This window comes from Nothobranchius furzeri, chromosome 11, assembly GCF_043380555.1.
Source record: "Nothobranchius furzeri strain GRZ-AD chromosome 11, NfurGRZ-RIMD1, whole genome shotgun sequence".
Lineage (NCBI taxonomy): Eukaryota > Metazoa > Chordata > Actinopteri > Cyprinodontiformes > Nothobranchiidae > Nothobranchius > Nothobranchius furzeri.
In genome coordinates, this window is record NC_091751.1 from 57754672 (window position 1) to 57781683 (window position 27012).

The window sequence follows — 27012 nt, forward strand, 5'->3', positions numbered from 1 at the left end:
AGATGGTAAAAGTGAATGTGAGCATAAATATATGCGTTTTATTACTTTATGATATATTTTTTTATTATTGACTATTTCTCCAAAGCATTCAAATAAAGGCAACTGGACTTAAAAAATGTTTTACTTCTCATCTGAGGAGCTTTGTCAATTCTAACTGGAATTTGGGAGAGTCAAGCTTATAAGCTGTAGCTGTCGTTATTTAACGAGCAGAAACTACTCTGAGTACCCCTCCTCTCCATCCCCTGATGAGTCGTTAGCCTCTATTGATGGTGAGTCATCGTGTTGATTAGATGCAGGAAGGTGTGACCTAGACTGAAACTGCTTAGGAATGAGATTCAAATCTGCATTATAGGTGCTGGAAAGGTGAAATCTAAGCCCCGCCCCTATTTAAAGTGGATTTTTCATGTTTGACATAGATAGATTCTTTTACTCCTCTCTCAAACCATCTATCTTCTCTGTCCAGAATGTGGACTTTGTCATCTTCAAAGGTGTGTCCCTTGTGCAGATTCTTGACCTGAAGAGGTGGCTCTCCTGTGTTGTGCCATGTTCTTGTGTAATTGTTGTTTAGTTTTCCCAATGTGGAGATCTGGACAGTCCTCACTACATTGGACTGCATAAACGAACTCACCGAGCTTCTTTTTGGGTGTTGTATCTTCTGGATGGACCAGTTTCTGTCTGAGGGTGTTGTTGGGTTTAAAGTTTACTGGGATGTTGTGTTTGGAGAAGATTCTTCTCAGTTTCTCTGAGACTCCTGCCACGTATGGGACGACGGTGCCTTTGCCCAAAGGGTGTTGATGTTAGGTTGGTAGCAGAGCTCTCATGTTTAGCGTTAAGTTCAGTGAGATCATGGAATGGGATCAAGATTTTTCCACTGACAGGAAAAAGATCTCAGCTAACATAGCTGTACATTACACTGGATAACTTTCTGTGGCTGCATTGGTTTTACATTTATTTTACTACCTTTTCCTAGAGCTGTCCTTAGTAAGCGCAAAGTCACTTTGGTTGTACACCTGTGCAATAGCAATAAATTATCTTGAATCTTGATTCCTGTTAAATGTACTTCCTGAATGAGTGACCTTTTAAGGCTAAAATAACAAAATGACAAATACAGTCAGAAGGACGACTTCTTTCTTCTTTTTTTAATGCATTGCATCACCACCTGGTATCAGAACAGGACTCAGTATTGGAAGATAATCAAAATTCAAACAACTTGGACTCGGATCAGGGGCAGAAATGTGGTTTTAACATCTCTAGATATGTCAGCTTTAAAAACTAAAACAATCATTTATGAACTAACATTAACACTAACATTAATTACACTAATTGATATATTTTTATTGTGTTTGAACTCAAGGGTCTCATTATCAGAGTTTTCTAACTTGTTGGATTGTGAATCTGTTTAAAAGTTTTGCTCTATAAGTGCCCCTTTTTGAACTTTGAGTACCCGCCCCGTCAAAGGTCTCTGCACGGCCCTGCCTGGAAGTTCAATCAACCCATACTGATAAATATCAAAGCACTTCAGAACACCTGGAGAGCTGGTCAATACCACTTTAGGAGATGACAAGAACCTCTGGATGCTTGAAAGCAAGAGTATAAATGATATGCTTAGGACTTTTTTACTAGATAAAACAATTAGATCACAGTGCCAGGATACTTAAAGCAGAGGTGTGACCAAGTCACTGCTTTGCAAGTCACAGGCAAGTCACACGTCTTTCCAGTCAAGTCTCGAGTCAAGTCCAAGTCAAAGACAACCAAGTCCAGGTCGAGTCCAAAGTCAATGATGTGGAAGTCCAATTCAAGTCCAATTCCTTAATTTTGAATTTTCAAGTCATAATCAAGTCATCTGTCCAACTTCAATTTAATGACAATGTTAATAAATACATTCCAGAAGTAAAGCTTCTTAAAACTTCATTTATTTGCTCAAACAAGCAGAACGTGCAACTAAAACTGATTATAAACAAAGTGCTGCTACGTTTAGCAGTACATCAAACCCAGAACCAAGAATGATGTAGGATTTTTGTCCATGTCGTGCCACTTTTGTGCTTAAAGATCAAATATGCTCAAGTCATCATCAAGTCAACAGATGCAAGTCGATTCAAGTTGCAAGTCATTGGCGTTCAAGTCAGAGTCAATTTGCAAGTCTTTATAGATTTTATCATGCCAAGTCACCTAACAAAGTTGCCAATGTCGATTGTTATTTCCTATGCTTGTCATTTCAAAATCATTAGTTTAATTTGAAGAATTAAATCTTTTAACTTTCAAACTTGTCTCTTCATTGAACTGAAACACAGACCCACGGATATTATCGGCAGTTTATTGATGAAAACAACCTTTGAGTCTTCTTAAAACTAAAAAATTTGGTTATTAATTTATTAAAATTAATATCTCAAATTAATATGTAGAATGGTTCCTCTTTCATAAAAGAGCATAAACCATTACTCTACATAATTGACAGAGCCTAATCAGGTTCACTACAGAGGTCATTAAAATAATGACTCGAGTCTGACTCGAGTCCACACCTCTGCTTGAAAGAGAGCAATGGAAACAGATGAGGTTTTCTGCATTGTGTTACTTTCTCCATATGAGTTCCTGCACATCTGCAAAAAGGAGCTGCTGGAATGTTGCCTTGTGCGTAGTGATGGTGCGTTTCCACCATAATACACCCACTATTTCAAACAATGTGAAAACGGCCTCTAGCTTACTGTTACTCATCCCGCTGCTTCCTTAGACGCTATCAGGAAACCGGAAACATTTTCTAAAAGGGACTCACTAAAAACAAGACTGGCAGGAATATTGTGCGCACGTGTGTGTCACTCAGCTCATTAGAAAGCAGAGCAATCACTAGAAAGTGGTTTTTACACTACAGATCATGTGTTTTATGACTTTCCAACATGTCAAATTATCTTTTATTATTCTAAAACATGAGTCAAAAGGGATCTTTTTGGAGCATCAGGGATTTGTGAGGTCACGACGATCATCGTCTAAGAAGATCTTCTCATTTCACGTTTGAGGAGCGTGTTTGTGCCAGAGTGAATGAAAAACATTCCACATGTAATGGCAGCTAAACACCTCTGTCTGATGACATGAAAAGGAAATATGAGGTGTGCTTTGTTCTGTTAATCAACCGTCAGATTGTTGTCTTTTCTTTCCTCTTGTTTTGGTTTCTTTTTGAGCCATGTTCAGACCGGCTGGGTGTCATCACACCTCCAACAGGGTTGTTATTAGGAAATCAACATAATTGTTTTTCCAGCATGTGCTTTAGGTCTTAGAAAATGAGTCATTGTGATCATTTTTAATCACAATCAGCTTTATATGAATTATAGAAGTTATATGAAACATTAAAACACAGCACAGGGATGAGAATTTGAGGGGAAAAGTTAACATTTTTAATTAGAAAACACATAATCTGGGTTAAAACAATAATACTTCTAATTGTAGGGATTAAAATACAGCGTTCAAGACGAATGTGTTCCACTTCCTGTTAGAGACGTGAAACTTTATCTAAAAAAAATAAGTTCAGGATCTGGTCACATTAAAACATTTCCTTTAGATTTTTCTAATAATTGAGACACTTTTTGTCAACTTCTCCTTAAACTTGTGCAGAAATCAGCAGACGCCCGACCTGGAAGGGCAGTGGGCGGGGCTAAATAAAAGATTATAATCTATTATCAAGGTTCAAGGTAACTTTATTAATACCCACGGGTAAATTTGATTTGCCATGTGACACGAGAATTAGCGTCCAGGTTACGCACACAGTCACAAAACACACACATCAATGAAAAATATAAACAATAAATGAATAAAAATAAAAAATAGTCACGCCAGACTCAATTCTTATTGATTAACGCTACTGCCTCGGGAATAAAGCTTGTTTTATACCTCTTGGTCCTGCACTTTGGTACAAAAAATCTCCGTCCAGATGGCAGGAGAGTAAACTGGCCATGCAGTGGGTGGCCCGTGTCCTTAACAATGTTATGTTTATTTATTTCGCAGACGCTTTTATCCAAAGCGACTTACAATTTATAACTTGTAGGGCATGTTTTGATCAGCGGGGGAAACCGGAGTACCCGGAGGAAGCCCACGCATGCATGGGGAGAACACGCAACTCCACGCAGAAAGGCCGCGGCCGAGTTTCGAACCTACGAACTTCGTGCTGCGAGGCAACAGTGCTAACCACTGCGTCACCATGCAGCCAATATATGAGCAAACAATAGCTTTAGCAATCCTCTCTACCTGCCCACTGTACAGCTGTGCCACACTCTTCCCTGGTTTTCCAAGCAGACGACCTGACCACTTTACTATCCTGTTCAGCATTTCCTTTTGCTTAAGATTTGCCTGACCAAACCATGAGGCTAAGGAAAAGGATAAACACTTTCAGTAAAACAACAGTAAAACATGGATATTATGGAATGAGGCCAGTTTTCTAAGGCAGTACAAACGCTGCTGGCCTTTCTTACCCACAGCATCAGTTTTCCTCAAAATTCAGCTCCCCAGATATTTATATGATTTCACTTGCTCAATAGTTTGACCTTTAATTATGGAAAGATCATGCTGTTGTTGTGGCTTCCTTCTAAAATCCATGATCATATCTTTTGTTTTAATTGCATAAGTTGTAGATGACTCATCACACCAAGAGATAAAATCCTCAAGAACAGGTCCATGGCTGTGTTCCCCTTCTCTCAGGAGACTTACTACTACCGAATCATCAGCATATTTAATAATTGTCCTTCTCTCATGTTTGCTTCAGCACATGTTAGTGTATAAAATATACAAAAAGGGGGACAAAACACAGCCCTGGGGAGGTTGAAGTTAGAGCAACAGGACGGAAATCGTTTAAAATACCTGGATGCCTCACCTTAGGAATCGGTACAATTTCTGCATCCTTCCATAGTTTAGGGACCTTTTGTAACCGTAAAGATTCATTAAAAATGTGCAGTATCGTGTCAGGTGGTATGCACAGAATCTAAGTAAGCAGCCACAAATGTCATCTGGTCCTCTGCTCTTATTTACTCTAACTGTCCTGATAGCCCTACCTATGTCCTCCATTTCAGCTTTAAAATGCTCACTATCCTTAAATTTCTCCCTCAGGACTTCCCGTTCCCCGCTGAAGTCCAGAGCGTCATACCAACAATAAAAACTGTTCAGGGCATTAGCTAATTCCCTGTCAGTGTTAAACGGGTCTAGACAGACGGTTGTATAATGGGCCTCAGAGCCATGTCCTGCAATAATTTCCATGCTAGTCCATGCTGAACCAAGTTTATTTGCTGCCATTTTATTATTATATTTTATTTATTATAGAGAATAAGTTGTGTTATACGTCCCTCAAAGGAAAGCTGTTGCAGCATTGTTCTTTGAATTCTCCATCATCCGGTCTGGTTCCTATCAGCGCAGGCTGGACTGGTCAAATGAACACACACACACACGCACACACGCGCGCACACACACACACGCACACACGCGCGCACACACACACACACACACACACACACACACACACACACACACACACACACACACACACACACACACACACCCCAGGTACAGGTGTTTTTGAGGTAGAGTGCAGCTCTTCCTCCAGTAGCTACAGTTTCCCAGCAGTGACCTTATCTCCTGCTTTCACTGACTGGCCCAGGTGCTGAGAATGTGCCCGCCCCTTATGCCTGATAGGCTGACACCTTGACATTCTTCTCACCTGTTTCTGTGTTTATTGCACGACTTCTAGCACAGAAGGATCACACACACAAGACCTCTGGAGCCTAGCCGGTGCTCTCGTAGGTGTGGGATTGTGTTGCATGACTTTATTTTCCATCATGAGCCTGAAAAACAGGAAATCCTCACAAGACAACTTGTAAGTAAGCTTCTGTTTCTTTGTGAAAAGTGTATCGTTTTAGTGATCTATTGACTATTTTCTCATCTGTCATCGCTGTAGTGGTTTTGCCCTTCCCTAAAGATATTTACATGAATCAAATTAGAGTTGGTATAAGTCCAGGCTGCGTTGTGTCTGCTCTATGAAAGTGAAACCTTCCTCTGGAGATCCTGCTGTTTCCCAGAGAGCAGACTCCTCATGCATGAGCAGATTCACAACAACACAGGGACAAATTCGGTTTTTATTTCAGTCAAACACTTGTTTTCTAGTACAAACTGACATGATCCCTGTAGCTTCTAGCCGTAATGCTGAACATATATCTTTCTTTTTTTATTCGCTCGACTAATTCCACCTTTCTGGAAATAAAAACGATTTCTCTGAGACGATAAAAAGAAATCCTGACATGTTTGCTGTCAGCTGCTTTAATCCACACTCTGAAAAGCCTGTAAATTTACTCAAGCTCCTGTCAGGAAGGGAGCTGTTTTTATTTATTTGTCAGGATTTTGTAGGATTTGATCTAGTTTTATATTGATCTCACCTCTTTGACTGGTGTAAAAGCTGGATCATCAGTTTGACGTTCCTCCCCGGGTCTCTTGGATTAGATCTCCAACACAATCTGGACCTGGTGTTGTGAGAAGGAACAGCAGCTTGCTCAGCAATAAGAGATGGTCCAATCCGAGTCAGAGTCCAGAAACTGCAGAACCGGAAATATCCCTCAGGTACGGGAGGCTCTCCAGCTTTTAATATCACACACGCAAGGAAAAAAATGGTTAAATTAGGCAAATTTATTTGCAGAAATTAAACAACAGGGTTAACGATGCGTCTTTGACCTTAGAGAGCAGAACCTGGCAGAGGAGTATCTGACTAAATCAGATGGGTTCGTCAACAGCAATGTGAGTTCTGTGTATCCATATATTTTTTATATTTATAAATGTTTTAAATACAGTTTAAGAAGAAAAAGGTAATGACAAAAGGTTTCTGCTCAGGTTTGCAGCTCATTCCCAGTGTTTTATGCATCAGGAGCATAATAAAATTAATCATTGTTGCTTTCATGGGACTGTAGGGAAAGCAGCAGGTGGTTTGCTGATGTGGAGCATACAGGATGACCAGCGATGGTGAAGCTCATAAATCACACACTTGTTAATGCTGTATACTGTATGTAATACTTAAATTGGCACATTTATCACATTTGTGTGGTCACCATTTTTAAATAAAAACAAAATCTCTAAATATTTCCCACAAATATGTAAACTAACGCTCCACGGATTTCATGTTGAATCTCGTTAAACAAAAGATGCTGATTGCTGTAACATTTACTCTAAAATGAACCTTTTAAAAGTTTTGGGGGTGGGGGGGTGGGATAGGGTGTCACAGAATTGCTAAATAAAACATTTGTTTCAGTGTGACACTGCAGTTTGAATATGTTCGGTATTATTCTTCCTTCAGACTAAATTCAGATTGAATCAGCTGAGATTAAATGGAAATTGCCAACCTGCAGCTATTTGGTCACATGGCTCAGCTCGACTATTAGACTTCTATTCTGCAAATATCCACAGAGAAGTGTGTGTTCTCAGTAGATGCACAGAACATGAAATTGCCTGCAGACGCTGACGGAGCGTCGATGCTGTGCTCACAGCTTGTTTTGTGCTAAGTGTAAATTATTAGCCACTGCAGGTCCAGGTCTAATTACAAACCTACTTTCAGTGCCTTCAATACATCCTCGGATAATTCACTCAGCCCACACTTTGTTAACGCCTCGCTGTTTTCCCCGCAGACCTTCCTGAAATACAATAAAACCTTCCACAAGCTGTTTCCCGAGGTTCCTGAGGAGGACAGAGTGACACACAGTGAGTCGTCTCGCAGCCATTGATCATGGAAACCGTATGGACAGTGTCTGTCTTGTCCACTTCCCTTAAGTCTTACTTCTTTTTACTAAGTGATCTGTGATGGATGCAGAGATGAAAGACTATTTCTGATGTCCAGGTGGCGCTGGGAGGTTTTTAATGTTCTGTGCGTTCTGTTGCAGCATTTACCTGCTCCTTGCAGAAAGAAGTGCTTTATCACGGAAAACTCTTTGTCTCTGAGTGTCATGTGTGTTTCTACTCGTCTGTACTCCTCAAAGAGACCAAGGTAACACATTTAGGGCATGTCTAGAGTCATTTTTGACATAAATGAGCATATTGACCAATTATACCCCGCTAATATCACCCGACTGGCTCAGAGACACAAACGCCCTTATTTGTGTACCAACTGCTGAAACACCCGATGTAGCCAAGTCACACTACTGTAGATGTGTTCTAACAATAATCTTGACTGGCATCAGTCTGCGTCTCATCTTAAACAGTTAAGATACCAAAAAAGCACACCCAGTGCAAAGATGCTGCTTCTGATGTGACGGGTTGATGCATTCGTTCCAGAAAACGGCACCATGCTAGCTGCAGTCTTGCCTTTTTGCTGTAGCTTCACAACATCTGAACACTAATTCTAGCAACATTCTCCACTACAGTTTTTTCACCATGACTCAAAAAGTTTTTTGTCACCAGAAAATCAACCTGATGTGACTTTTCTGACTCCCTGCAGGTAGTGATTCCTTTTTCTGATGTGAAGGAAATCAAGAAGTATAAATCCCCTTTGTCTATGCTGTCCATTCAGACCTCCAGCAGAGACAAGGTCAGACAGTGTGCACTTCTGAAATATGCAGTGATTGTTACTTTATGCAGAGCACTTTAGCCTCTGCATGTTGTCTAATGTAAATTATTTAGTCATCTGCAAAAGCTAAAACATGCATTAAAAACTGCATCTTTTAGAAACTGAATCTCCACCTAAACTTGATATTATTCTTAGAATAATTAATTATAAGAATTGTATCATTAAACATTTTATGCAGCTTTACATGACATAAAAATATACATTGATTGTGAATTTATTTTGATTAAATGCATATTTTCCTGGCATTGACTTTGAATGGGTTTGTCCCATTTTAACAAGGATTTTTTATCCTTCGCCTCAAAGTTCTAAAATAAAATCTAAAAGCAGGAGCCTGACCTCTTTTTCTGTTGAAATCTAGCAATCATTAGAAAGTAAACATGAGAAAATGAAGTGTGATCATGCAAAAAAGCCTTAAAATGCTTAGAAACAAGCCTGTGACTGAATTATGCTCAGATTTAATCCTTTCTCTCATTTCTCTCTCTCAGTATTCATTTGCATCTGTGAGGAATTATAAGTTGTGCTACAAACTCCTCCACGGCATCTGCTCACAATCACAGGTATCCCATAACACACATGCGACTGAGGTTTTAGTTGTAATAAACTCAAACATGGTTTGGGTTTTTGCAACAGGAGGAAAGTGGAAACAGCAGCCCTCAACTGTCCCCAGCAGAGAATGAAGCAGAACGTGACACAGTCAGTGCAGCTCAATTTAAAAGAAGTGAAAATTAAAAAATACAAAAAACAAGGATGAATAATCTTCTATCCTCATCTGCAGGTTTCCAGTTGTTCAAGTCTAGAAATTGGGATGGAACAGGATTTGATTAGCAGTGATCTTGAGCGTGAGTTTCCTCTGATGACCAGTGAAGGTAGAGATGTAATATTCTTATTAATCAGTAATTACCATAAAATGCTGCAACATTTAACAACACAACTGTCTTTTCAGCTTCCAGTACTCCTGGTTCCACTCAACAAAGAAGCTTAACGAATAAAGACCACAGAGGTGTGTGAGCTGAGTCAGAGTCGTGGTTCAACAGAAATGATTGAATTTAAAGGTGCAATATGTAGCAGTGAAGTAAAAATGGCATCCTGTGGTAAAATATGGTTACTGCAACCACTTTAAACATTTCTGGAGCATTTTGCCGTCAAATTGCAATTCTCTGTGCTGCAGTATTAGCTCACAGGAGACTCAGAAACCCTGCATTCACTGATGGTAAACAGTTACGTCCCTCCTACCTTTATTTTGAAAGGAGAAAAACTGACAATCCCCACTGCCAGCTGGATATGAAATATGTGTCAGTATAACCTTCCTTCCAAAATGACTGAAACATTAGACTCTTGGGATTTTCTCACTGTAAAATTCTCACTATATTCTTACATACTGCACCTTTAACTGTCATGTTTATTTTTCCAGCTGCGCCATTGAACAGGAGGTCAACAGAGACGGTCACGCCATCCGTCTCCAGAGAAGTTACACATTTCAGCATGCTCTTCTACATCTACGTGACGCTGTGAGTATAGATCTTAAGATGTGCTGAGTCACACTTCATTTCTTCACATCATCTAAAGTTTTTTTTCGCACATATTAGCTGCTTTTTTGGCCCAGTGGCCTCTCAAAAAAGAGGAATGCATTCTAATTTCTATGCTAGAGTTGGCAAATGATGCTTAATATCGCACAATTAGATATTGTTCAAGTCAAATGCCAGCTTTTAATTAATCGGTTGCCATGGATCTGGACCGGCGCCATCATGTCTTGGAAAGAGAGATATCTAATCCTTCAGATTGTGATGATGGACACGTTATCTCTCTGCACAAAGAATTTACAGATTACATTTTTTCTTAGAGACATCCAGCATCTCCTTCTCCTGATGAGCTGCGCTTTAGAGTATACGGGAAAAATTCAGGACCTTGTGATATTTGCAGGTTGTTGCTGCTGCTGCTGGTGTCTGGATACATTGGGTTGAGGATCACAGCTCTGGAGGAGCAGCTGAGCTCTTTGGGAGCCCTGGCTGATTTGTACTAACACAACAGAGTGAGTAACCTAAAACAGAGAAAGCTTTCCTAAAAGAGCAATGTAGAAGGAGGTGTGCTGGAGAGAGTGTAGGAGGGTACAGAAGGAGATATCTGAAACTGGTTTGGAGATCAGATTAGATATGAGTGGAGCCGTTCTACTGGTTTAAAACAGTGAGAAGAGACGACTGATTACATTCCTGAAGGTCACACCTACCAGAATGAGTCTGGCTTTTTGTATGAGCTGATAATAACCTACGTGTTTAAAATCAGGGTTCATTTAAATGTAATCTATGAGCCACTAGAACAACTTTAAACTTTGTAATTGTGATGCATTCAAGAGAATGTTTTTAGTTTAACAGCATTTTTGTTTTTTTTTATTCTTTCAGCTGTTCCCTTTAGAAACCAGAAAACAGCCACCAGTAGCAAAGAAACCAAACATTAGACTGGCAAAAGTCGTCAAAACAACGTTTCCCGGCTGGAGGGACAAGATTTTAACCTGACAGAATGAAAACTGGAGGCAGGTCCTTCTGCACAGAGTCATGGGAAGAAAGTCTGCTGATAACATCTTTATTTTTGGGCTGAACAGCTGAGCTCAGCAGGCAGCAAATACAGAAGTCATGGGAGACTTTTTGTCTTTTTCAGGAGGAATTGATCCAAATCTGCAACCAAGGGATCAAATTAAAACGAAACTCTGCATGGATATAAAATAATTACTGTGAAAACTCCGTCATGTAAAAATAGAATGTAACCAGCAGAGGGCGCTCACTTCTTAGAAATGCATTGGTCCTGCTGCATTAATTACTGCCAAACATGTCACTGATTCACGTTTTCATAACGATCTGTTAGCTACCAGGTATTAATGTAGATGGAGTTATAAATTATGTATAAAATTATTTAACTTTATTATTAATTATTATTTAAACTTTGGGTTGCCTTTACATTGTAAGAGTTGATTACATTTGAAATAATCTAATTTTATTACTATTAATACTGCAACTGTTCTATTTATAACCATCTGATCTGTATGTGGAGTTAAAGAGCAAGTCACCACCTACCAGAGTTTTTAAGCCTGGGGCGCAACGGAGGCGGACGCTGCACGTCACAGCTCGTTGCTTGCTGTTGCCTGGCAGACCAAGAGGTCGGAGCCTCTAATAAATACATACACACCGGCTTACAACATTGTGAGATCATAGGGTACCAGCTAACGTCATAGTGTACCTACTGGCCATTTGCAATGGCAGATTTAAATTCAAATGCAGTGCAGTTTTAACCTGAAGAGGGCGCAACACTGACAGTTTTAGGCAGAATATTTAAGCACTAAAGTGCCTCATTGACTGCACACGTCTACAGCATGATTAGACACTGGTTTTCAGCAATAAATTGTTGATTTGGGGTGACTTGCTCTTTAAGTTAATGCAAATATTAACATTTTTATATAACCGTCACAGGTTTAATGAACTGAATAAATCTACGAATGTTTTGTACATAAGTGATTTTTATTTTTGTCGTCCATAAAAAGGTCAAGATTCAGTCCATGAATTAATATCATTACATCATGTTTTCAGTTCAAAAAATGCAACATAAAATTACAAATCAAAATACAAATAGAATCGTTAAGTACAGTAACCATATAAAGAGTCTACCTATGATGTCTACCCCCCAACTCTAACACCAAACTCAACAATACATCAGTTAGTATCAGCAATTAAAAAAGTTTTTTTAAAGAGCTTTTATGTCCAACATCCTGTTCAGCTTAACCTTCACGTAGACGACACAATAGATAATGCTCCATCCTTTCATTGGCTCTGCAAAACACGACATGCATACAGTTTACTTACTGCCCCCACCCCCAACAATACACATTCAAGGCCAGAGGATACAATATACGTCGAATGTAGTGGTAATGAATCTTTTTTTTTTACCCCACAAACAAAATCCAGAAAGTTTCCCTTCTTCCCAAAAAGAAAACACCATAGGAAACCATCTTCACATCCAGAGAGACTTCCTCTGAGGACTCAAGATTCCTGGTTTTAAAAGATTTCCATTACTCAAAAAAAAATAAAAAAGAAAAGAAAAGAAAAAGGAAACCAAATGACACGAAGCACAAGATGGATGAACTTTTCCCTGTTCAAGCTAACAGGAAGTGAGTGGTGATCAGAACCCTTTAGGCTGCTTACACCCCATAAAGGAGCCAGTGGTAGATCACAAACGCTTCCTTTGATAAAACACCACTGAAGCACCTTCAGGTACCACACCAGGTCTTCACACAGGGCCCAGTAGTACTTACACCCCCCCCCCCCCCCACCGAAGAGCCTGGAGAACACATTAACAATAACAATAACTAAAAAAAGACAGACTAACATTTTATACCCTTATTACACTTTGGATGCTTTGTACAATAGTGCTGAACTTAAGACCTGCTCTTTTCATGCTCGATCCGATATACATAGATATATAAGGGTGTGTGTGTGTGTGTGTGTGTGTGTGTGTGTGTGTGTGTGTGTGTGTGTGGTGGAACCTGCACCACACAAACAGTGAGAGGCTCAAATATGGCTTGTGTCAGACACAGAAGCCTGCTGCCACCCATAAGAGAGCAAATGTACATTTAGGGAAGTAAAAGCACAGCGTCCCATCCAAAATCACATTTGTTACTCAGAACATGGACAGATGTGGTCATGAAATGAGCTCTGGACCTCCGCATCGCCACCAACACATCTGGATTAAATACATCAAGACAAGAACTAGCAAGAAATATGCCGAGTCACGTGATGAACTAGAACAGGACTAGGAGTTAATCAGCATGATTTTGATGATCTGTGATATTTATGAGCAACATGAACTTATTCATTTACTGAATCAGGCAGCTCGACATGATGGAACAATAACCAGTGACTCGGTTCTGCACCCAGCGGCTCACTTAAATCACGCTTGTTCCTTTGCACCGACCTTTTAGCACCATCTGTTGGTGCTCTGAGGGTCATTACTCCATCCAAGGAAACAAATGTTTCTGATCAGTGAAAAGTGGTCGAATAAATCCTGGAATTAACATGGAAGCTGGACGTAATACAAAAATTAAAAAAGGAGATAAAGTCGGTAACATCCACCAGAGCTGTGGAAGTTCTTCAGACAAGTGTTTCCTCAAAACAGCCCCCGATAAAAGTCACAGGAAATGAAACCTAACAGAGTAGTGTTAGCAGAGCGGAGACTTGGGAGACGCCCCGGCAGTCGTACGAGTGTCCGTTAAAAAAGGTAAACAATGAGTGGTGGGTTAGGAACGCCCGACCAGGGTTTGTCCAACGGAAAGAAAACTTGTCAAGCTGTGGAGGTATTCTTCATACACACTTGGAACAAAAAAAAAAAACAAAATCAAAAATTATTACAAATATTAACATCGAGAAGTCTCCGCTAGCCTCCTACAGTTTTCCAAGTCATCAGGAAGTCCTTCATTTCTATCTAACACACACAAGTCATTCAGGTGTCAAAGGTCAATGAGATTTGCACGCGCCCACATTCACACGCTTTAAAACAACATCTGTGTGCCTTTAGACTAAACTGTCGCTTCCCCATTACAATTAGATCAACTGTTAAATTATGTGTCTTCATTTATTTTTCAGTGTTTAACCAACACTGTACAAATGTATAAAGCTAACGACTTAATAAAAAAGTTACCACCTTTAAAAACAGGAAACAAAACAAGCGTGTGTGTGTGTGTGTGTGTGTGTGTGTGTGTGTGTGTGTGTGTGTTCATCTTGTAGCTGTACTGCTCATACAACACAGATGTGACCCAAATCACAATGTTTTTAGGTCTATTTCACACACACATTTTCAAACACGCCGACACCCCCCTTTCACATGCATGCAATCATTTACGCACACACACACACACACACACACACACACACACACAGTGCCATAGATATGACGACAGAGAGGCTGCTTGTTTCTCAGGCGTGCTGAGCAGCCAGGTCCTGGTTGATGAAGCGCCGTAGCCGCTCCAAGTACTGACTGTAAAGCTCAATGTCGTTGTGGCCCGCCCCCTCCACCCAGAGGGGCTCCACAGCCTTGGGACAGCGCTCGAACAGGGCCAGGCCGTGAGAGAAGTCGATCACCTCATCCTCCGTACCGTGAATGATGAGAACTGGAGACGGGATCTTCGACACTTTCTCGATGCTGATAAATAAATAAATAATAATAATGTCACTTTCCATATAGACTATTATTTTAAATAAATAACATCTTCTTACTAAAATCTGGTTTTTAGGTGTTTGACATTTAAACTGACAGCCAAAAGTAGTTTTGTAAATTTCACATCAAACGTTTAGCATTAATAACTTTGCTCTTTCTACATATTTTGCCTTTCCCACGATTCACTGATTTCCCTCTTTCCTATTAATTTTCTCTTTCCTTACATTATCATTATTTTTAAATCAGAATATTTTTTCTCATTTTAAACATATTTTTAATCATTTTTTGCCATCTTTTTTTATATTTTGTTTTTGTTTATGTGAAGCGCCTCGTGATTTTTATCTTGAGGCGCTGTATAAAAGATCGTTTTCTTTCTTTCTTAATAAAAGAAGGTTGTAAAGTCCGTGTTTTAACCAACCTAGTAAAAGTTAGTCATTGCAAATGATCTGTGGGCGCAGCTTCATCATTTCAGAGCTAGAAAAAACTAAATTTGGTTAAAATGTTTACAAATAAACTTTTTAAAATGCAGCCATCAGTTTGATAGTCAATCTTATGCAAATTGTTGAGCCAAGAAATCTCACAACAAAATTGGCCTGAAAACAAACCTATTCTGCATGTTTGAGTCAAAATGCTGTAAAAGCAGAAGATAATTTTGCTCATTTGCTGAAAATTTATTTTTAAGACATGAAAACATAGCTTGGTGACACGGTACAGCAAGATATTCTAATAAAGGAGCTTTCCTTTTATTTAAGTCTGGTATCTTATGCACTTTCTTGCTTTTTAAGGCAACAAAGTACAACTTCATGTTTTACTTCTACCTAACTATGTAACTTGCTTTTTCAATAAACACAAGAAGAACTGATTGTTTTTAGAATGAAATAAAAAGTCAATTCAAAGTAAAACTGCTTGCATTAATCACAATAAAAGCTTCTAATTTTAAAGATCAGGCAGATTTGTTTTGGCTCTATATGATTTATATCTAGTGGGTAAAAGTGACTTGATCATCTCTTGGAAATGCAAACGAAAACATTTAATTTAGAAAATCAAACTCTTACTTGTGTGGAAGTCTGTGCTTAATTAGCTATGCCTTCTGTTAATTATTATATCATTTTTAAACCATCTCTAAGGTTGTTTTAGTGAATAGAATCAATCTAACACCTGGAAGGAGTAGGAGGGAGGAATGGAGTGAAAATGTTTCAGATGAAAAGTCTTTTGTAAATCATATCGCTGATATTTCATTACGGCCACAAGAAATTCTGTCAGTCTGCAAAGTAAAAGATAAAGTGTCCCTTTAGCAGGACTTCAGCGGCTGAATTAATGAAGCATTGATGATAAAATCCACTAAATCTTCAAACTGAAACCACTCTTGTCTTTATTTCTGACAAACTTCACCTCTCTAGGATGCCTCTGATGCTCAGGAACAAATGAACCTCATTAGCTGGAGGAGTTGATACTTCCAGCAGCCTTTCAGGTCCACTGCTTACAAAAACTTAAAAATGTGAAGATTGTTTTGTTTGACATCCATATTTATACGTGTGAAATTTTATTGTCAGAAAAAGTCTCTGACATTTTAAATGCCTCTTTTTTTTTCAAATATCACTGCATCTGATTTGACTGCAGATGCCTGCTGGACTGTGCTCTCTGCCTGGCGTAGTGAACTTACTTTGGGAAGGCATCGAAGCAGTAAGTTTTCTTAGTGTCGGGGAAGGCCACCCTCATGCCGGAGGTGAGAGGAGAGTGAAGGACCACAGCAGCACACTCAAACCTGGAGGCTAAATCTACCGTGGGCACTGTGCCAATGCTCTGTCCATACAGGATGATATTCTCGGGACTGATGCCGTACCTGCAACACAAAGGCTTGGATTTCAGAATAAAAGTCCAAAAAGGAGGAGCCTTCTGCTCTGCAAACATACATTTTATTGTGAATAAGTAGAATCATTTTATATGGGAACTATAATAATTATTATTATTGTTTTTTTTGTAGATGTTAATCTGGCTAAAATGATGTCTCTCACTGTGAAAGGACATATTCTGTTTTTCATGAGTTAATTGTCTGAGAACCTAAATGATAATCATAGTGACCCATATGTATTTGTTAATGTGGCTTTTTGTCTTTGAGTTTTGATTGAAAAAGGTTGAGCTGCACACTTTCAAAAGCTCCATGCTCTAAAAGTAATCAATACTTACCATCTAAAAGCAATGCTAATGAGTTTGTAACACTTTAAGCTGCTTTCAAACTGGTTTTAGTGGTTCTTGTTAGCCTGGCCTGCCACACTCCTCTGTTTAATTCTGCACAGAGAAAGGGTCTGGGAACTCTACTATTCAAATAACCCCACCCCCTGAGAATCAGCGCACAGCCAATCAGCACCGAGTAGCGTACATCACACACCACAACTCCGAGTTTGTCATAAACATGGCGACTGAAGCGGAGTTCGCTGTGGCTCTTTCCTCTGTTCTAAATGACTTGAATGTCTTTAAAACCACAAGTAGAAGCGCTAAAAGCCTTTCTTCAAAAAAATATTGAAGATGTTTGCGCCGTTGCCAGACGACTTTTTTTTACTACAGCGTCGCGGAAATAGACGGTATTTCCGTCTTTTTTCTGATTGGTTATTTTTCAGCTGCCTAGTCCCGCCCCTCAAGTGCCTCTCTGCCTTGAGTTACCAGACTTTCTCTGTGCAGAATCAAACAGAGGACGAGTCTGGCAGGCCAGGCTAGGTTCTTGATGCAGAAACTGGAGCAACTTTCCATTGAACAGAACTCTGTCGCCCTCTGCTGACCAGAATATGCACTTAAAGCTTCTTCCCAGAGTATTTCTCTGATCCAATGGCACCATCTAGTGGCTGACAAGCGTATCACACAAAACTGCTGTTCCTCTGTAAGATAGCAACTTCACGTTTCTGTTTATAAATGTGCTTCTGTAGCCGACAAACAGAGCTAAAACACGTTGCTTTGCAAGTATTATTCTCATGTCATGTCATGTTTTCATATATTTATATTTTAGAGACTTTCTTGTCCCTAAAAAGTTCATCAACTCTGCATCAGCCGAGGTATTCCTTAAATGTGAAGCATCTAAGCGGTAGTCTAACGCTACTGGTTAGTTATGGTTGGCGCTCAGTTTCCTATTGCACGGAGCTCTGCCGGGCCGGGGGCGTGCTTAGCAAAAAATAAATAAAACAAAAAACTTGTTGCTTATATTATATCACAGTACATGATAAGATCACTTTTACAGATTTCTGACAAATCAAACATAATTTCTGAAAGAGGAAAACTCAGGAAAGCAGCTTTAACCATTTCGTTGTTCAGGTAGGGACACCAGTGGGAGGTCTCTACCTGCTTTATAGCAGTATCATTTTCAGTGGCTGTACCTCATATAAAGGTCAGCAGTTAGCTTTTTAAGTTTGCCACCCATCAATAAAAAGTACAAGAAGAAGAACAAGAATGTTGCTTTTGTTGGCATCATGGCAGAGCCTTTGAAATAAGAGAGTAATGTCTTTGGAGTAAATTCAAAGAGCTAAAACCAGCGTGAGTATCAGAGCAGCCCGACTCGTCTGAGGGAGATGAAGGATGCTACAAATTCATGGGCTGGTGGTGACCTGGCTTTGTTGTTACTGGACTATTTTTAGTCCAACAGTGTGAATCTTTTTACTTTGTGGCTTGTGTTAGTGTTAGCTTGTTGTTAGCACTAGCAAGAGCAGGGTTGTTTACGGCACTTGGAGGAATATGTAGGTAGGAGGGATATGTATGAAACTTATTAGTGTCGCTTTAAGATGTATATAGCTTCCTCAGTTGTAAAAATATCACTTACAGTGGGTACAGTAAGTATTCAGACCCCCGTCAATTTTTCACTCTGTTATATTGCAGCCATTTGCTAAAATCAATTAAATTTATTTTTTCCTCATCATTCTACACACAGTACCCCATGTTGACAGAAAGCACAGAATTTTTTTTTATGTATGCAGAGTTATTAAAAGAAAAACAGAAATATCACATGGTCCTAAGTTTTCAGACCCTTTACTCAGTATTTAGTAGAAGCATCCTTTTGAGCTAATGCAACCATGAGTCTTCTTGGTAAAGATGCAGCACATTTCTTACACCTGGATTTGGGGATCCTCTACCATTCCTTGCAGATCCTCTCCAGTTCTGTCAAGTTGGATTGTGAACGTTGGTGGGCAGCCATGTTTAGGTCTCTCCAGAGATGCTCAGTTGGGTTTAAATCTGGGCTCTGGTTGGGCCATTCAAGAACGGTCACAGAGATGTGAAGCAACTCCATTACTTTAGCTGTGTGCTTAGGGTCGTTGTCATGTTGGAAGGTAAACCCTCAGCCCAGTCTGAGCTCCTAAGCGCTCTGGAGAAGGTTCTTATCCAGGATATCCCTGTACTTGGCCACACTCATCGTTCCCTTGATTGCAACCAGTCGCCCTGTCCCTGCAGCTGAATAACACCCCCACAGCATGTTTATGTTTATTTATTTGGCAGACGCTTTTATCCAAAGTGACTTACAATTCATAACCTATAGGGCATGTTGTGATCTGTGGGGGAAACCGGAGAACCCGGAGGAAGCCCACGCATGCATGGGGAGAACACGCAACTCCTCGCAGAAAGGCCGCAGGCGAGTTTTGAACCTGCAACCTTCATGCTGCGAGTCAACAATGCTAACAACTGCGCCACCACGCAGCCAGCATGATGCTGCCACCGCTATGCTTCACTGTGGGGACTGTATTGGACAAGCTATGAGCAGTGCCTGGTTTTCTCCACACACCGCTTACAATTGAGGCCAAAAAGTCTATCTTGGTCTCATCAGACCAAAGAATCTTATTTTTCACCATCTTGGGGTCCTTCAGGTGTTTTATAGCAAACTCCATGCATGCTTTCCTGTGTCTTTACCTGAAGAGAGGCTTCCAACGAGCCACTCTGCCATAAAGCCCTAATTGGCTGAACGGTGCAGTGATGGTTGTTTATCTACAACTTTATTCTATCTCCTGACTGCATCTCTGGAGCTCAGTCACAGTGATCTTCGGGTTATTCTCTCTCACCAAGGCTCTTCTCCCCTGGTAGCCAAGTTTGGTTGGACAGCCTGTTCTAGAAAGGGTTGTGGTCGTCCTAAACATTTTCCATTTAAGGATAATGGAGGTCACTGTGCTCTTAGGAACCTTATAAGTGCAGCAGAGATTTTTGTAACCTTGGCCAGATCTGTGCCTTGCCACATTTCTGTCTCTGAGCTCTTCAGGCAGTTCCTTTGACCTCATGATTCTCATTTGCTCTGACATGCAAAGCTCTTTAAGCTCCTTTCCTAACGGTGTGTCTTCTACTGGAAGCATTACTAGCAGCAGGGTTTGAAAACACTTGGCAAAATCTTAATTTTCAAACACTTTCAAGACAAGATGAAAGAACTTTTAGCACTGGCATGACCATGGCACACTAAAACCGAGTAACTAAAAACAAGGCCAAACAAAGATCAGCATTATAACTTTTACCTGTATTTTTATTTAATTTATTTATTTAAATCCACAACTGGATAAATAGTAAAGGTTCTGGGGGAGGATCACCTACTTTCCCATCAGCCAGTCTAGTCTCAAAATAACCATTTCATGAGTGTTTCTGTACTAAAACCTGGAAAATGCCGCATTAAGGATGTCTTGCACCTGTAAGAACTCTGTACCGGGAGCCAATCCTGATCAAACATGACATACGGAGTTTGGTCAGCAGGGCACAAAGACACATGTCCAATGTTTCTATTTAGCTATTTTAAAACAACAAAAAGTATTAATGAATCTGTTATAATTTTCATATCTCGAAGGGATGTGGATACAATTCAAAAATGCTCATAGCTATGACAGAGTGGTCGTTTTTTTAAACTGGCCTGTGTTTGTATAGCGCCTTCATGGGGTTTTATAACCCCCAAGGCACTTCACAACACAACACAGTCATCCACGCATTCACACGCTGGTGGGGATGAGCTACGATGTAGCCACAGCTGTCCCAGGGTGCACTGTTGGAAGTGAGATGGCCTAACACTGGTGCCACCGCTCTCTCCAACCAGCAGGTTAAGTGTCTTGCCCAAGGACAAGGATTTGGTTTTTTTGTATTATAGTTGACTTGGATGTTTCTTTTTAATTTATTCAAAGACTTTTCCATCCATCCATCCACCCATTTTCATCCGCTTATCCGGAGTCAGGTCGCGGGGGCAGTAGCCAAGAGGCCCAGACTTCCCTCTCCCCAGCCACTTGGGCCAGCTCATTCGGGGAAATCCCAAGGCGTTCCCTGGCCAGGTGAGAGACATAGTCTCTCCAACGTGTCCTGGTTCAACCTATAGGCCTCCTCCCAGTTGGACGTGCCCAGAAAACCTCACCAGGGAGGCATCCTGACCAGATGCCATCTGAACTGGCTCCTCTCAATGTGGAGGAGCAGCGAATCTACTCTGAGCCCCTCCCGGATGACTGAGCTTCTCACCCTATCTCTAAGGCCACTCTGCGGAGAAAACTCATTTTGGCCGCTTGTATCCGCAATCTCGTTCTCTCGGCCACTACCCAAAGCTCATGACCATAGGTGAGGGTAGGAACGTAGATCGACCGGTAAATCGAGATCTCCGCCTTCTGACTCAGCTCTCTCTTCACAACGACAGACCGGTACAACGCCTGCATCACTGCAGAAGTAGCACCAATCCGCCTATCGATCTCACGCTCCAGTTTTCCCTCACTCGTGAACAAGACCCCGAGACACTTAAACTCCTCCACTTGGGGCAGGACCTCATCCCTGACCCGGAGAAAGCATTCTACCCTTTTCCGAATCAAGACCATGGTCTCAGATTTAGAGGAGCTGATTCTCATCCCAGCTGCTTCACACTCGGCTGCGAACCGCTCCAGTGAAAGCTGAAGATCACGTTCTGATGAAGCCAACAGGACCACATCATCTGCAAAGCAGAGACCTGATCCTCAGGCCACCAAAACGGATGCCTTCCACACCTTGGCTGTGCCTAGAAATCCTGTCCATAAAGGTTATGAACAGAATCAAGGACTTTTCCCCAACAAAACACACTAAACCATGCTCAACATTTTTTTTTATTCTTTATAGCTCAAACACCTAGGCAGCTATCATTGCCAATGTTTATCTTTCACATGAAGAAAAACTAATTTGAGTTTGAAACCTAGTAGAGTAAACATTTGACAACCATTCTTTAGAAATACCACTTTATGTTAAAAAACAAAGTAAATGAGAGTCAGGTAAAGAATTCCTCACAGGATGTGTCTCAGCTGGTTGATGGAAATCTAGCCTGTCAGATTCTCTCTTCTTCAAAACAGTACTGGCCGGTGATGTGAGTAGCTGCTAACATTTTATCTCTAAACTGCACCCTGATGGGCATTTTGGCTGTTGGTTGTGACAGAAACAGGTTCTTTGCTTACCGGGAGCGCAGGGCGTGCCAGGCAGCATCGATGTCAGCATAAAGGTTCTTCTCAGAGGGCTTGCCAGTACTGGCACCGTAGCCTGAGTAGTCGTAGGAGAAGATGTTGCAGTTGATGCGTGTTCCTAAACCGATGTAGAAGCTGCTCATCTGACCCAGGTCCACAGCATTTCCGTGAGAAAACAACACAGTGAACCTGAAGCAAAAGGAAAAAGGAACAAGTTAAGAATAAAGATAAGTTATTGAACTGTGTGACTGAGGATAAACACACATCGAGAGGAACGTGTGTGTTTCAGGATGCTCAGACTCACCTAGCATTGGGAGCACAGCGAATGTACATACATCCGACTCTGTTCCCCCGGCTGGATCTGGTCAGGAATACATCCGTCACATCCAGCTCTCTCTGTGAATACTGGAACTCTGCTCTTTCTGTGAGATGCAGCTTCCACCTTCCTTCACCCACAACGCTAGTGCTGCCAGTGGTGCTGGCCGTGCCGCCACCACTAACATTGCTGCTGCCACCGCCGCCGCCACCTCCACCACCTCCTCTGTCACCTCCACTACTAGTGCTCAGCCGTGAACGCAGTCCCGGGGCTCCCAGCGAAGGAGGAGCAGCACCAGAGTTGGGAGCAGACACAGTTGTAGCTCCTGAACCTGGATCTGGGTCAGGGAGTAACGCATAGGTGGGCTCTGGAGGGAGGAAAGCCAGTTTGGCTGCAATGCGGCTGGGGCAGGGGGGGCAGCAGAACAGGCAGCATAGCTCCCGTATGGACAGACCGTTCATCTTCTGGTACAAATCTGGATAGCAGACACAGACATTCAGTGTAAAAATAACTGAAAAGGTCACAAAAATCATTAGTTTGTAAGGTAACAAACGCTAAAAGGACCTCCTAACTCCACCCGCATCTTTCTACAACTGTAAAGATGCTCCAACTTTTAGCAAAAAGATGAACGTGTGCGTGTCACGAACCAGCAGAGAACAGAGCCCGAGTAGGTTTGGGTTCTGGAAGTTTTGACCCATTATTCATGGAGTTTTCCCAGATTGTTAGAGGCACTGACCTGCTGCGATCTTTGAAGTTAAGAATAAATCAAGAAAGCTAAACGCTGCCTCATTTTCCACCATAAATTCACCAAACCACAGATTTCAATAACCTCCATGGACAAACCACCACTGTGTAAATATTCCCTCTTTAATTACAGGATGCAAATTAAGGCTATGTACACAGAATGGTGGGTTTTTGTAAGACCGAACATCTATCCCGACCATTTAGGCTAAAAACTTGGGACGACGCCACCTTGTAGCAAAAAAATTAATAATAATAATCCAGGGCATGTAAAGCACATTCATTGACATGCCAAGCCGGTAGGTGGGAGTAGTTCCCTAAATCATCAATGTCTTTGCCCAAAAACACTTCTTGGACATGAAATAACTAGATGGTGGGTCGGCGAGGGGAGTGCGGGCAGCAGAGGGTGACACGGAAGAAGGAAGTAACGCCAACAGCGGCCAAGCTGAGGATGACTACAGTGGTAGTCAAACAACTCTTTTGCTGTGTTAAAAAAGAACCAAGTAATGCAGATGGATGAAACACACGGAATGAACGTACAAAAGATGGTTATGGTGACAGACTGTTTAGCTTTGTTCAGCTTTAAAATCCAGCTTGAACCTGTTTTATATTAAAGATAAAATTAACTCATTCACTGCCAATGACGAATAAAGTCATCATTTGCATTTTTTTTTTACTGTGTGGGCATCGGAACGAGCCCCCGCACCATGAGAACAAACATCTCAGCTCTAAAGCTGATCTTCATCCGCATATGTCACACGTCACATGATCAGCAAGCAGAAAATCCATGTGTTAGGAGATCGTTTTGGGCCGCTGCTGTAAAAAAAGTGAGGCGCGAACCGGAAAAGTTTCTGCCGATCACAATTTAACAACGGATTATGAAAGAACGGATAATGCTCAAACATGCAGATTCTTCCCGATGTAAGAGGTGAGTCTCCTCTTTGTTTTGGTTGTTTTGGTGTCGACATCATCCTAGCGCGCAACGTTCTGTGACTCTTAAAAAAAAGTGAAAAAGGTGAGAAACGCTGGCAGCGAAGGCCTTTACCGATCAGGAAACGGCTGGCAGCGAATGAGTTAAAAGTCCTATTAGTCATCATCACACACTGGTGATATTACATCTCTGCATTTGACCCATCCCTGTGGTAACGATGTTTTTTTTTCTTTTTACATTTTATTATTTTATAATCATCAAGAGGAGCTGGCATTGAGAAGTGCCAGTTGAGGTGGCTCAGGCATCTATTTAGGATACCTCCTGGGCACCTCCTGGTGGGGTTTTCCAGGCACCTCCAACCAGGAGGAGACCTCAAGCAAGACCCAGGACACGCTGAAGGGGCTGTCTCTCAGCTGGCCAGGGAACGCCTAGGGATACCCCCAGAGGAGAAGGAGAGGGAAGTTTGGGCCTCTCGGCTTAGGCGGCTGCTCCCGTGACCCAACTCCGAATGATCAAAAGAAAATGGATGGATGGATAATTCTATCATCATTTTAAGTCCACCGAATCACACGGCTGACTTTATGAGGTTTGTTCTATGTCAAAGATGAGCTCTTAAATGAAAATGTATAAAAAACACATACATTTTTCAAGGTAGTATTTATTGTGTGCATTTATCCTCTTTTTGCTTTCAGGAATATGAAAGCACCCCTCCCATTAATTAGATAGGGTTTCTTTTTTTTTTTCTTAAAAGAAGCACCTTTGGTACCTTGCACAGTTATGTGTTGAGCATACCTGATTTCAGAAAAGCTTTGGTCTTGATGTCAGCTGGCACACCACTGCACCAAGGTCTTCTGGTGTTGTCACTAGGCCAGCTAGATACTAATACAAATGAAAAAAAAACACTATTAAAAAGGCAATCATGTAACAGATTTAAACAGACATCACTTCCTGCAGATCGATCTTTCCTGGATGCAAACCTGATTCAATAGCAGATGCTGAGTATGATGTCTGGCATCCCACGATGAGGAAAAGGCAACCATAACGCTAACTGACGTGGATTACATGGTTAGCTATAACAGGGATCATTCAGAGATGCTGAAGTAAATTTAAACCATTTTAGGTTATTTAAGGACAGCAGATGGTCACATTTAAGATATCAAATGCTTCTGACCAAGGATGATATTCAGACTGTCATGCTAATGCACATGATTAACACCGGTTTTAACTTCTAGCTTATCCAATAATGTAAGGGTAATATAGACGCAGAAAGCCGGCGTGCCACAGCTGTAACGTAAACTAGGCTATTGTCTCTTGTGTGGCAATTTTAGCTACCAGCAGTATCGACAGAAAGACTAGCAGCTAGCGGCTAGCTGGTTAGCTTGAAAGTGAGATACTCACCGTTTCACCGGATGGTGTGCCCGGATATGTAGGCTACACAGAAGCAGCACAAGACCTCCAAAAGCCTGCCTGTGCCTTGACATTGATGGTTTTACTTCAGCGGACTGACCAGTTGTCGGTGGCAAGCTAGCTGGAATTCTTTTTTTTTTTTTTTTTTTTTTTGCTACAGTCCTACTTCATCCGGAAGTGACGTATACCGTTTTCAAATCTTCGTGCAAATGTCGCATAGAGACTTTTTTATTACAATAAACAAACATAACAGCAACATAAATGCAAAAAGTGGATGAATAATATTAGACAGTTTTAAATATTCAAATCGTAGACCGTAATCTCACTGAAAGAAAACTTGTGAACTTTTATTTAATGGCTCACATGATGAGGGTACTGCAGCACTGTTGGAAGCTGTTTGGTCGTTTTGGTCACCCTAATAAATTCAAACTTGATCTGACTGGAGTTTATTAATTTAGGAAACATATCTGTCTTAATGGGGCAGTGGTGTTAGGAAATATCCCCTTCAAGAATTACAATTGTCTTGTTGAGAATGACAGGTGACTGATAATTTTCCTCTATGGAAGCCTGTTCCTGCCACCCTGATTTAAACAAATGTTTTAATCTCATAATAATGACTTAGATGTCTTATAATAATGACTTAGGTTTATCTCATGATTCCACTAATTATGACTTAGCTACCTTATCTCATAATTATGACTTCACTATCTTATAATTATGACTTAGCTATATCTCATAATTATGACTTCACTATCTTATAATTATGACTTAGCTATCTTATAATAATGACTTAGGTTTATCTCATAATTATGATTCCACTAATTATGACTTAGCTACCTTATGACTTCACTATCTCATAATTATGACTTACATTATATATATATATATATATATATATATATATATATATATATATATATATATATATATATATATATATATATATATACTATTTGTAGAATATACTCTACAAATAGTAAGGTGTATGAAGGTCTATAGATGAATATAACGATGAAAAACAAAGAGAAAACAATGTGGGGAAAATGTATTTGTTACGTGTTCACTGATTTATCTTTGAAACATTTCTTCATCTGAGCATTAAAACTTTTAATTAATTCTATTTCAGTTCTTTGTGCAGAGTTATTTTTTTATATGATGCTTTGTAGCCTGCTCAAAATGTGTGTTTATCTTTGCCTGCATTTTCAATTAATTGTTATAGTTGATCATTTAATTATCAAATATGAAATATTATTCTCATGTGAAACGTTTTCGCCTGATTTTTGTCCATCAATGTCAAACAAATAGATCTTTTAACACAAAATGAACGCGAGTGCACGCGTGAGATGGAGAGAGAGAGAGAGAGAGAGAGAGAGAGAGAGAGAGAGAGAGAGAGAGAGAGAGAGAGAGAGAGAGAGAGAGAGAGAGAGAGAGAGAGAGAGAG

The 27012-nt window shown here is 40.6% G+C and overlaps 2 protein-coding genes across 3 annotated transcripts; one reads left to right on the forward strand and one right to left on the reverse strand.

Moving 5' to 3' along the window:
* The first annotated feature begins 5699 nt into the window (after positions 1 to 5699).
* Positions 5700 to 12666, forward strand: LOC107384128 (GRAM domain-containing protein 2B). 2 transcript variants are annotated; one of them, XM_070556123.1, is made up of 13 exons: positions 5700 to 5848; positions 6469 to 6585; positions 6702 to 6759; positions 7641 to 7713; positions 7893 to 7996; positions 8447 to 8536; positions 9061 to 9132; positions 9206 to 9268; positions 9351 to 9414; positions 9519 to 9575; positions 9987 to 10083; positions 10496 to 10604; positions 10972 to 12666. In XM_070556123.1, exons 1-12 carry the CDS (start codon positions 5793 to 5795, stop codon positions 10593 to 10595), a joined length of 951 nt encoding a protein of 316 aa, XP_070412224.1. In that variant the 5' UTR covers positions 5700 to 5792; the 3' UTR covers positions 10596 to 10604; positions 10972 to 12666. The 2 variants fall into 2 exon arrangements, with proteins under 2 accessions (XP_070412224.1, XP_015812689.3); XM_015957203.3 differs by having other exon boundaries at positions 5701 to 5848; positions 9351 to 9441.
* Positions 12063 to 25746, reverse strand: LOC107384127 (alpha/beta hydrolase domain-containing protein 17A). The gene is made up of 6 exons (XM_015957202.3): positions 25563 to 25746; positions 24957 to 25043; positions 22481 to 22967; positions 22171 to 22365; positions 16434 to 16613; positions 12063 to 14755 (listed from the first exon to the last, which is right to left on the reverse strand). Exons 3-6 carry the CDS (start codon positions 22951 to 22953, stop codon positions 14530 to 14532), a joined length of 1074 nt encoding a protein of 357 aa, XP_015812688.1. The 5' UTR covers positions 22954 to 22967; positions 24957 to 25043; positions 25563 to 25746; the 3' UTR covers positions 12063 to 14529.
* Positions 25747 to 27012: the final 1266 nt, after the last annotated feature.